The sequence below is a fragment of the Nicotiana attenuata genome, chromosome 11 (assembly GCF_001879085.1).
Source record: "Nicotiana attenuata strain UT chromosome 11, NIATTr2, whole genome shotgun sequence".
NCBI classification, from domain to species: Eukaryota; Viridiplantae; Streptophyta; class Magnoliopsida; order Solanales; family Solanaceae; genus Nicotiana; species Nicotiana attenuata.
In genome coordinates, this window is record NC_031999.1 from 52,712,098 (window position 1) to 52,725,297 (window position 13,200).

General features: G+C 37.1%; 1 protein-coding gene across 1 annotated transcript in view; it reads right to left on the minus strand.

Annotated features, from left to right (window-relative positions):
• LOC109234532 (VIN3-like protein 2) overlaps positions 1 to 13,200 on the minus strand; it is a 22,608-nt gene extending 9,408 nt beyond the window's left edge. The window contains exons 1-2 of the mRNA XM_019400553.1: positions 12,933 to 13,200; positions 8,440 to 9,118 (exon numbers count right to left, since the gene is read on the minus strand). Coding sequence (XP_019256098.1) covers positions 8,440 to 9,118; positions 12,933 to 12,954 — 701 coding nt within the window. The 5' untranslated portion in view covers positions 12,955 to 13,200. The remainder of the gene's footprint in view (positions 1 to 8,439; positions 9,119 to 12,932) is intronic.

The following is a 13,200-nucleotide window of genomic DNA, read 5'->3' on the forward strand; positions in this document are numbered from 1 at the left end:
AAATCCCACAATCAAACTTGGCGGAATTCCCAAATTCTAGGGTTTCCACCTTGAATTAAGTATAGAGATGAGAAGGCAAGTAGTCGAAACAGGCTGAGAGGTTTCAGTTCTGAAACCTCTTGCATGTTCCTTTCAACAGCAGAAACTCATAAGAAAACATGATAACAAAGTAACATGCAAACACAGTAGAAGCATTCAAGGAAAAAGTTGGTGCTGGCTCGCCATTGGCTTGAAAAACGCAAACTTCATTCTCACTTAGCCGCCGCGTTTCCTGAAACCCCTGCAAAGTAGTGTAGATATGATTAGTGGCTCCCGAATCTACACACCAAAACATGGTAGAAACAGCCGCTAAACAAGTTTCAACGACATTTAAATTTGAATTACCTTGCTTATTCAACTTTGCCAGATAGGCAGGGCATTGCTTCTTGTGATGCCCAGGTTGCTTGCAATGATAGCACTTGCCTTTGGGCTTTTTCACACCAGCCGTACCTCCAGGTGCCAAAACCTTTTGAGCCTTCTTCTTTTTCTTACCGCCTTTCGACTTAGAAACTGAAGCTTTCTCAACATTGAGTGCCACAACTGGAGCTTGTTGTTTGATAATGGATTCTGCCGCTTGCAACTCATTCAACAATTTTGCTAGTGACAAATGCATTTGTTCATATTATTGTTCAAGCGAAATTGTTGAAAACTGTCAGGAAGAGTCTGCAGGACCATCTCAACTTGAGACTCCTTATCAATCATAGCTCCAAGGACCTCCAGTTCATTCCGAAGACTCATCATCTTCAGAACATGGTCCCTGACCGATGATCCTTCAGCAATCTTGGTGTTCAAAAGGGCTTTCATGGCTATCTGCTTAGTTGCACGATTTTGCTCACCGAACATCTCTTTGAGACTTTTGAGCATATCATAAGCAGACCCCATAGACTGATGTTGATGTTGCAAAACATTCGCCGTGGAGGCAAGAATGTAACATGGCGCCATCTCATCAGCCTTAACCCATTTGTCATAGGCCTTAACCTGATCATCAGTAGTATTTTCAGGTTTTTCTGGGCACTCCTCAGTGATTACAAATTTGTAACCTTCAGCAGTTAGGATAATATCAAGGTTCCTTTTCCAGTCATCATAATTCGGTCCTTCTAACTAGTTTTAGTTCAAAATTGAGGTAAGTGGGTTGAATGAAGACATAGTTAATCTAAGAGATATTCACATTAAATAAATCATTAGTTATGTATTTAGAATAATTAAATTCAAAAAATAGCACATTATACATATAACCATGCTCATTGTACAATTAGATTCGTTAGGGAAACTTAACTATTCATGCAAAATATATGAGTGATGTAAGATATTAACCCATAAATTTAAACAGGACCAACTCAGATGGAGAGTAAACTATTAATTTAAGATAGGTAAATATCACTTTTATAAACTCTAGTTTCATTGAATCAACATGTAACTCAGTTGGAGAGTTAATACAAGTAATCAAATAACTAGAGGTAAAACTACAGTAATCATCTATAATGAATTTATCCGATGTGGAAGAAGACCTATGTCAACATATAAATTCATTATATTACTGTAAAACATGATTGGAAACAATGGGAATTGAACCCTACCATCACGATTTCTTTTAAAAAAAATTCTTTTATTAAAAAAATCCAGAAAATAGAAAAATGGCCAAAAACCCATCTAAACGACCCCTGAATGCCCAACCAAATGAACGTACATCATGAGCAAAGACTGATGAGTATTGCTCACTGGCCGTTTCCGATGAACCTACCAAATTTGAGGTCAATCGGAGTTCCACAGAATTTCAGAATTCTAAAATCAAGACCTATTTCTAGAATTCTATTTTTGGCGTTTTTAAGGTTTTTTTTAATTTATTTTGTACTTGNGTAAAGATAAATTTGAGCGAAAACACTGTTCAAAACCCGGAAAATACTCCAGTATATTATGCTGGATTTCCAGCATAAGTATACTTGAACTCCAGCATATTATACTGGAGTTCCAGAATAGTATGCTGGAACTCCAGCATAATATGATGGAGTTCCAGCATAAATACAGTAGAACTCCAGCATAATATACTGGAGTTCCAGCAAGTATAATGGTCCAGTATAATATACTGGAGTTTGGAGCACCAGTGCTCTAGTCTCCAGTATATTACACTGGAGCCAGCAAAGTATACCGGTCCAGCATAATATGCTGGAGTTCATACACAAGTGCACCGAACTCCAGTATATTATGCTGGACCGGTCTCTATTGCAGCAAAACGGTGGCTATTTTTCATTGACTTGGTAAACGCTGGCTATTTTTGATTGACCAGTCCGAAAACTGGCTATACCGTGAAATTTTGGCTGAAAAAAAGGCAGTCAGAAAAATCTGTTAAACTTCCTAAATAGAAAGTGTCATTCCTTTTGAGATGGTGTAAAAAAATCTTTGAAACACTATTTCCCAATCTCATACAGAAACGTAGATCTATATACCTGTTCCATATTTCATTGATTTGATCCTATGTTTCATTGTTTTTTATTTGTTTACTTATTTATTCCATCAGATGCCCTAGTCAATTATTTAATATCCAGGTCATGGAAATTTCAGTTAGTGCATATCATCACAACAACAACAACAACCAAAAAAAATCTAATGAATTCCCACAAGTGAGGTCTGAGGAGGGTAGTGTGTACACAGACCTTACCCCTACCATGAGAGTGCAGAGAGGCTGTCTCCGATAGACCCTTGGTTAAAGAAAAGATTAAAAGAAGCATGGCAACAAGCAATAACAACGAGATATTAAGAAACCTAAAGTGAAAGATAGCAATAACAACGAGATATTAAGAAACCTAAAGTGAAAGATAGCAATCAAACGTCAAGTAGTAATAGCAATCTAAGAATAAGAAAGATACAATAATAACACTAATATTACCGTAAGGGAAAGAAAAAGGAAAACGCTCGACTACCTACTCTTCTTCTACCATAATCATCGACCTCCACACCATCCTATCATGGGTCATGTCCTCGATAAGCTAAAATGCGTCATGTTCTGCCTAATCACCTATCCCCAATACTTCTTAGGCCTACCTCTACCTATCCTCATACCAGTATTATGAAGAGCGTGAAGCGAGGAAAAGCGTTTTCGCTTAAAGCCAGAAGCGAAGCGCTCCCTTTTTTGAAGTGAAGCGGAATTTTAAAAAAAATTAAAATAAATACTACATTGACAACATATGTAACTATAAGCAAAAATATGGCAGCAACTGAAACAAAAAAAAATTGGGCGGCATTTCGAGAAAGAAATAGTGAAGGAAGAAGAAGAAGAGAATGAGAAAAAGAAAGGACCGGAGGGGAAAAAAATTTGGTAGCATTTCGCTGCTATTTTGAGACTAAAACAGTGAAAGAAAAAGAAAAAGGAGGAAGAAGAAATCACATACCTGTGCTTGAACTTGATGAACTTGAACTTGAAAAGTGCAGAAAATGGGAACCCTAGTCGCCTGTTTTTTTCCGCTGCTCGATATGTTTTGAAAAAAGAGAGCTTTTTTAATTTTTAATCGTTGGCAGCCTTAATATATTGAATCGCTCGCTTCTGTCGCTGTTGTCGCTTCTTACGCTTCTCGCTTTTTTGGCAGAAGCGAACACTTTATAACACCTGCTACGCTTCACAACATAGAAGCGACCAAGTTCCCGCTTCGCTTCACGCTTTAAGCGTTGAAGCGAGCACTTTTCACAACACTGCCTCATGCCCACCAAGGACAACCTCTCACGCCTCCTAACTGGGCATTTGTGCTCTCTTCATATGCTTCAACCATCTTAGCCTCGCCTCTGCATCTAATCCTCCACGGGGTCACTCTCACCTTTTCCCGGATATCTTCGTTCCTAATCTTATCTAACCTAGTATGAATGCACATCCATCGCAATATCTTCATTTCAACTATTTTAATCTTCTGGGCATGAGAGTTCTTGACTGACAAACACTCTACCCCATACAACATAATCAGTCTAACCACCACTTTGTAGAACTTACCTTTAAGTTTTGGTGGCATATTCTTATCACACAAGAACCGGATGCCAGCCTCCATTTCATCCACTCTGCTCTGATACGATGTGTGACATCCTCGTCAATCTCCCCATTTCCTTGCATTACTGACCAAGGTACTTGAAACTTACTCTCTTGGGATGACTTGTGTATCAAGCCTCGCATCCATGTCCGCTTCCTAGGTCCTATCGGAACTTGCACTTCAAGTATTCTATCTTGGTCCTGCTCAACTTGAAACCTTTAGACTCTAGGGTCTGTCTCCAAACCTCCAGTCTCGAGTTAACACCATGTTGCGTCTCGCCAATCAGAACTATGTCATCTGCAAATAACATACACCATGGCACCTCTCCTTGAATGTTGCACGTCAGTGCATCCATCACCAAGGAAAATAATAACGGGCTAAGAGTTGATCCCTGATGCAACCCAATCACAACCGGGAAGTACATACCACACAGCGGCAAAAAGAAATCCAGGTAATCAAACCCAACCCATATTCTCCTTCGGAGGTAAAACTTGATATTCTTCTGAAGTACAGTCACCTTGCAGAGGCTACATCAGTAGATTCATAAACTATACATACTTTCATGAATGGTAAACAGCCTTGGCAGCATAACCAACATGCTGGCACTGATATCTGCTCTAGTATATTTTTTCTCAGCAGTCTTAGGGGTCCCCTTTGACACAGTAAAGGTTAAAAAGCAAGGCATCATAGTTAGCTGCAAATCTAACCCTTCCATTAGTCGAATCATTTTGGCGACAACACAACAATTGTCTCACACACTCAAATCTTGTGATGTAGGTGGATTAGATAAGCATTTACAGATGAAACCAATCCAACCAGTTGGGACAAAATGCGCTTTCGAGGGGTAAGAAAAGATGGTGAATCCAAAGACATGGGTAACAAATAGCTTTTAAACTCTAGGACTAGGATCAAAGCTTTAGAAAATGAAAAACAAATCTGGCAAAATAATAGAAGGAAAAAGTCAGAAAATATATAACACGAAAATTGCAGTCATGGGACCTAAAGGCTAGGAGCAAAGTAGGAATCAAAAGCTTTGGTTGTTGCACAATGTCTTTGATGATCTCAAACGCATTGCATATAAAGGGCTTTTAAGTTCCTTTATCAAAAAGAAAAAGAAAAAAAGTGTTATTTGAAATTCTTTAGACAATTAATTTTTAGAACATGTGAGACATCAAATTACAAAATTATTAATATATACCAAATATGATGAGCTCGGAACTCCAAAACAAGCTGGTTGAGACCAGGGAAGGTCATAACCCACGGCTCCGGGCTCCCACGAGCTCAATAATCTATACAAGCTTAGGGTAGTAAAATTATGCAATGTTCAAAGTACCGAAAGATGTAATGATCAAATAGCGGAGGACACGGTACAACTATTATTAAGCAGTTAAGCTTGATGCCATGCACAAGGACAAAACTCTCCTCCAGATTCTCGTACTAGAGTTGGCTCCTCGCAATTCTCCCTTTAACAACAACGGTTAGATAGGAACCGAACTGTCTCACGACGTTCTAAACCCAACTCACGTACCACTTGGATCGGCAAACAACCGAGCCCTTTAAAACAAAATTGAAGTTGCAATCAAGGTTTGAGACCTTAATTTACAAATTACTCTCCTTAACCTCCTTGACATTTTTTCCAAAAAGTGCAACCTCTGAACTAGACACCAGGTTAACCCTAGAGGTTAATTTGATCCTGATTGTCTTTCATTAACTGATTTCAGGTAATAGGAGGCCCTGGTCCACCACTTGATGTGTCTCAAATCACTCAAGCTCATCATCTATCAATCAACCTCACTCCATCGGCATCCTTCCTTCTAATCTTTATAACTCATAATAAAGAACATGAAAACAAATAAAAAAAACAATATATAAAACAATCTGGCTCACAAAAAACAAGCCTTAATATGTGCACCGGATCTTCCATTCCCTCAAAGCATCTAGAAAATTACTGGAAAGAATAAGTTTAGCTTCTTTTTCAGTTGACAATTGCTCTCAAGAATGTTTGCTTAAGAATGCCCTTGTTCTCAAACCACTTATTTTGGATAAAAGATATTGAACATCCAATAGTACCATTATATTACGATTAATCAAGAAAAGTTCTGAAAAGAACAAATTTCTACATATTATCCATGAATGCGAACTTCGCTTTTGAACTTAGAGATAATGCCTACGGACTCGGAGAGCAACTTTTAATACTTATTTATCTTATCTTAATTTTGCCAAAGTTCAAGCAGCTCAGTAAATTTACTTTTGTTCAAAATTGCACATTAATCTCCTTTCTAACATAACTTCAACAACGAAGAAAGCTTCTGACCCATCCAACAACATTGTTCGCTGCAGCTAGAAAAGTATTTTGTTTCTTTCGCTATTTCTCTTTTTAGTGAAACAGCTATAGCTCCACACTTGATCTTAATCAAAAGGATTTGAGATGCAAAATACAAAGGTAGCAAAAACGTTAGCTCCAAAACAATGTCTATGCTAGAACCAGGGAGCTAACAAAATCCAAAAATTATCAATATTGTTTATAGGGGAATGAAAATGCCAATTAAACAATCTAATAAAGCATTTGGCTTAAGAGTGTAAGATGGAGTTGAGACCCCAACAACAATAGTTTCTAACCTGTTACCAAACCCTTTATAAGAAGCTTTTCTAACTGCAATATTCTAGCTCTAGCAAAAAAAGCACTTAACAGCCCTCAACTTTCGTTCTCTTCGAATTGGATGTATACAATCTTTCAAATATTTCTTTTCACAGTAGAGTACTCCGCTTTGGCCAATCAAGAATTCTCATATCCAGAAAATGAAAGTAGCAGAAATGAGGATGTTGAGGTAAATGAGCGGGCATGCTAGGTTGGATAAGATTAGGAATGAAGACATTCGGGCAAAGGTGGGGGTGGCGCTCATGGAAGACAAAATGCAGGAAATGAGGTTTAGATGGTTCAAGCACGTGTAGAGATGCCTTGACCCGGTTAGGAGGTGCGAGCGGTTGGCCTTGACAGGCATGAGAAGAGGTAGAGGACGGCCTAAGAAATATTGGGGAGAGGTGATCAGGCAGAACATGGCACGACTCCAGCCCACCGAGGACATTACCTTTGATAGAAAGGTTTGGAGGGCAAGTATTAGGGTCGTAGGTTAATAGGTAGTTGAGCATTTTTCTACTCTGTTGTGGGTGTTAAGCTTGTTTGTTAGTGTCTTGCTTTAGTTTGATAGAAGTACTTGTTGTGTTCGTACTATTTTTCTGCTCCGGTTTCCTAGTACCTTTACATTGTTCTGATTATTGATATTACCTTTTCTATTTATTTTTCTGATTTTTTCGTCACTAGTACTATCTTCCCGACGGATGTTGTTGTTACTGTTCCTTTGCCTCTTTTTCTATCTCTTTGTGCCGAGGGTCTTTCGGAAACAGCTTTACCCCACAGGGTAGGGGTAAGGTCTGCGTACATACTACCCTCCCCAAACCCCATGTGTGTGATTATACTGGGTTGTTGTTGTTGTTGCACTCCGCTTTGGGGTCATGCTAGTCTAACACATATGGATGAACTAACAGATTAGTCCATACTCTATGCAAAGTTTGGAATAACTCGAGGGACCATAAAAGAGAATGATCGATAAAATACCACGCCGGATCAATAGAAAGTTTTGATCATATTTCAATACCCTGTATTGCTATTAAACTATGAAAGAGTTCTTGAAATAAAACAAAAGGAAGTTGGGTTGAAGAAATAAGTCTAGGATCAATTCTATTTCATAATTTAAGCAAGAACATGCCCAACTACTTAAATTATAGATGACACTTGGTATGATTCTTCATGTACCAGAAATTGTTACCTTCTCCTTCCCAATTTACACCCTCAGAAAAGCCCCCCGGCCCCGGGGGTATTGGCTAATCATAGGAACTACAACTCTGATTACCACAATAAATCAAAGTGCACTCCATTCAGGCTACCAAAAATGCGCACACAAGGAGTACAGCCTAACAGCCATTGGAAAAGTGAATCAACCACATGCAAAGGCAGAGAATTGAGAAAAAATTATGAAAAAAGTTGAGCAAACTCCATCTTATCTCGCTACAATTAGGCCTTTTCTGAAGCTCTTGTTGGTTATTTGTTGCAATAAATGGTCCACAGTTCTAACATAAATCTGATATCTATGGAAATACTCATTGCCAAAAGAACAAGATACCAATCCCAAGACGAAAGTTCAAGACGTTAAGAAAAGTACTTTTATCAGAAGAGCAACAATACACATAATTACTGAAAAAGAGAAAGGTAAGAAAACTTGGGATGTGGACAAATATAGATGCCATTTGAAAGAAAAATCTTCTGTCTTATTGTGGATTCATAAAAGTACAACATCATATCACGCTGACAGGAGGTAATATAAAGAGTTACCTGAGTAGATCATTAGCTTTTCCACAGGATACACAATAAAAGGTTCCATTATTGCCCCCATCTAATTTATCAGTTGCAATACCAGATTTTCCATGCTTAATGGCACACTCAAGGTGGCATGACATCCCACATGAATCCCATTGAAAGGGAGGCTCTGAGCTGCAAATCAACCATAGACTAGGGTCCTTGTTGTCATCATAGTTATGGCAAATACAACATGAACACCTTTTGCAAAATGCATCTTCACAACTTAATTTAGCTCTGCAAGCCAAATTTTTGCAGTACACAACATTGTCTAAACTAACATTAACATTTGTTGTTGAAGAATTATTAGCCTCAATAGGAAAACGACTTGGATGCTCAGCTTTCCTCTGCCTCTTGGAACTCCTCTGTCCACTCTCTGATGAAGGCTGCATTTCAAGATTAGATGTACTTCCATGCTCCAATGAATTCTTCTCAGATACAATTTTCAGCAGGTTTTCTATTATTTTTAATTTTGTCAGTCCAGTATACTTCCTTTCTTTTCCCATCTCAGCACATAATATCTGCAAAATCTCCTGACGGCTCCAAGATTGCAGCATTTCAGGGGCACCATGTGACCGCTTTGATAATTCATAAACTAATTCCCTCTTTTCCTCCATACTCAATTTACTGCACTTAGATGGATCAAATGCAAAACCTAGAACAAGAAAGCAGGAAAAGTAACTTCAAACAAACAAGTTTGTAAATTCCTATCCAATAAAAACCAATATGGTTAGCAAAGTACATTTGACAAACTGAGACGTTGCTGTTCTTCTCTTTCTTTTAATTCTTAAAATTTTAAATTATTTGTGTAGCTTCAGTTCATTTTTGAAGGGTCTTCAAGCTAATCTTGTTCAATTTTTTATATTAAAAGGTCATTAAGTTCAATTTTCTTACTGCTTGTGGCTTCCCTCAGTAATGGAATATATTTCAACTGCAACCAGATTACCATAAAACACGAAGAAAAGCCATCATTTGCAATCAAATGGCAAATGCAAGTAATAGGACAAACAGAGAGGGAGATCACTCAATCGATCAACTATGCCACTAATCCCAAACTAGTAAAGTCGGCTATAATCTTCATATTCATTCTGCTCTATTTGGGTACAACTCATTCCACAACTAAATATTTTATCTTATAAAGAAAATTTGGTGATCTTTAAGATTAGAGATTCTCTAAATCTTACACTTATCGTGAAACTGATACATACAAGTCTCCAACTTATAGTCATAATGTTAGTATAACTACAAATAAACATTAATCCAAACTAGTTGGTATCACCTATATGAGTCATTTGCTTCTATGTGTATTCTGTTCCTAGTTAAATCCCTGTTTGATTCTAAAAAACTGTAGGTTTTCTGTTCTTTTCTAAGCTGAGCCCTTATTAATTTCAAGAGATTGTAGGTCTTTTGAAACAACATACCCTCATGTGATACTTTATATTAAAGAGTGTACTTTATACTCTTTTAAGTGTTAACACTTTCAGTTATCATAGTACTGCATCAATGGAGTTAATGAATTTGGCGATCTATAGGACATGATCAAACCATGTCAGACAACCTCTTATTTTATCCTCTATGAGTGATACTTGTACCTTTGTCGCAGTGATATTTCTAATTTTGTTGGATCGGTGCATTTTGAGTTCTAAGCAGACATGATACAAACCACCTCAAACAACCTCCTATTTTATCATCTATGTGTGCTACTTGCACCCTCTATTACACGTGATCACTTCTAATATCATCTAATATGATATCTCTATGACCAAATATCCATCTTATATCTTACATTTCTATGATGCTCTTTTTGTGGATATATTGGGGCCTTAAAGGCACAACTTTGATTCCTATATAACATAGTCTATAGAACTTGTCGTTCAATTTGTTAGGTATCTTCCTATTCACATAGCACTCTCATACCATTTCTCCAATTCAACCACCCTGCTTTAGTTTAATATGTTACATATTCATTTATCATTCCATTCTCTTGCAGACTAAACCTAGATATTTGAGTTGTCTGCATTTAAAGGTCAAAGTCTAGTCTAATCCCATCTCAACATCACTACTAAACTTACTAGTGCATATATTTTGTTTTACTTCTGCTTATCTAAAACTCTTCCTTTTTGAGTAATTATCGAAAATTCCAACTTTTGACTGAATCACTTGCCAATTTACTTGATAAACACAACATTACCGGCAAATGTATGCACATAGAACAACAACTTGTATACACAAGGTTAACTCATCTATAAATAAGCTAAAGTACTATAGACTCAAAGCAGATCCCTAGTGTAAGGTGTTCTTTTCTTTTTTGGAAAGAGTAAAAGGGCATAGATATGTAGACATTACAACGATGACAAAGAACGATTTTATTTTATGCTTGGTAGATATAATGTTGAGGGTATTTCTTTTCTTTTGCTACAAAATTTCGTTGTCTTTTGACGTTTGCGGCTTTGCGCGGAAAATCACTAATTTCATACACAAAGACAGGAACAATAAGTTTTTTGTTTCGGTAAAATAATTTATTGGATGTTGATATGCTCAACCATTAACATCTCAAAAATCTTAGCTGAATCAGAATCTCCCATTCAAACATAAAAATTAAATTAAAATAGCACATCCCATTATGAATTTTGTTAATGACACTTTCACATCTCCTTGGCCTCCTCTCCTTCAACCTCCTCTCTCTATATGCAAACCTCTCGTCCCCATATCCAGAGCTTTATCCAAGCAATAAATCCCTTCGGCGCACTCAATAACCTTGGAACGTAAATATACTCGTAAACGAACCCCCTTCCTTTTAACATTCTGCTTGTTAATAGATGTTACACGTGCCAGCTAAGCTCACAGTCTATCAATCACCTATTCCTATAGTATCCAGTGGTAGTGGTTGCTGATATCTGACATATGTTCTTCTCAGTTTTTAGCATTAGTTGGACATTACCTCAGAGCATCAAGGAAGCAGTTGAAGGCTAGAACATTTAGAAAGTCGATAAGGCCATCAAGAAAATCTGGCAGATGATCCCAACATGCAATTATTTGGTGTATTTGGTCAAAAAGGAAACAAAGATATTTTTTGATGGCATTTCAACTCCAAACGACACCTTGAAAGCTAAATGTCTATTGAATCTTTTTAGTTGGAGTAAGTTTACTCCTGTAAATAATGTTGTCCTTTTTCTTGACTTTATTACCTCTCTTACCCTGGCTTGACAACCTACTTTTTCGGTGCTCTATATTTTTGGTTAGCTCCTTGATCTTAGTTTAGAACATGTTGTAATGGAGTTATATACTTTTGTACTTATTGCATCTTCTTGATGCCAGCAATATAGCATCTTACTTCATCAAAAATAAAAGGACACCCTTCCTTTTTCTTTTCATTGAAATTTTTATGTTCTCTCAGATTTTTACCTCACCTACCATGGCTACTTTTATATTCACTAGAATTCTTGGAGTGGGAGTAGCCATGGCTATTATATGCCCTAGGCCTGTAGTCATGCGCGCTTTTCGGGCTTGGAATTGCCCGCACGCATGAAATCCCAGCATTCTGATTTTGGGCGCATGCTTTGGTACACATGGTTTCTCTGACAGGATAACCTTTAGTAAAATGCTCCTAATTTTTTGTGAGAATGTCCAAATGATGAAAGGTTTGAAGCGTTGGAAACTAGACTTTAAGGGGCTTTAATTGGCCATCTAATTCATTACTAAATTCATTATAAATTGGGAATTGTGATCATTTGATGCCAGGGCATATGTGACTATGGTTGTCTTCTTCCTTTATACAATTGCAACTTGTTTCGAACTACCTTTTCCTTCTTCTAAACATCCACACTACCTCTTGTACATAATATTTAGGTAAAGTATCAGTAAGATAAAGGTAGAGAATGTAGCTATTTCTCCTTTGACTTGACATTGTCATAGCTCTCCATTTCCTTGAATATTTCCAAACTGACCATATAATATGGTCGTGTCATTGTAAAGTAGGAACCATGTCCATAATTCCTCGGTTCTCATAGGTAAATGTAACCACAACACTGTAGGCAGAGAAAATGGCATAGTTATCACATTGTTGATATCCTCCAAATATAATAATTATACTCACCCCAGAAGAGTAGGTACGTAGGTAACTAACCACCAATTCTACCACCCATTTCAGTAAACCAAAACATTAAAAAAAATTTATAGAAGTACTAATTATTTTATACATATAAAACAGTAATTAAATTTCATACTATAGTATGCAAGAGATAAAATAAAATTAACAGTATGTATAAAGAAAAGAAAGAATGGATGAAACTAACACCATTCAATATATATGTAAAACATTAGCAGGATGATAAAGTAACAGATCAGAAATTTCACAGCTAGTCCCAATTCGTTTTCTGCTTAATTGGAAGGAGTGATATTCTTGTGAAATTCTTACTTTACTAGCCATTGTTTTTGGCAGAATAAAACTAAAAAGAAAAGAAAATTACCCTCAAAGGAAGAATTGTCCATGGGAGCTGGTAAAAAACCACCTTAGCACCTGAGACCCACAGAAGGGATGGGATTTTCAATCAGATTATAACTTTGACCCAAAAAGAGAGATATGTATCGCTCGCTCACCAGTTTCATGTGGTGTGAAAGATCACACAATCACACACGTTAAAGAAAGAGAGTGGGAGAATAGAATAGAAATAGTAGAAAAAAAGGGGTCACAAGCGAGGAATCCATGAAGAGAAAGGGATCTTTCAACGTGGGCTT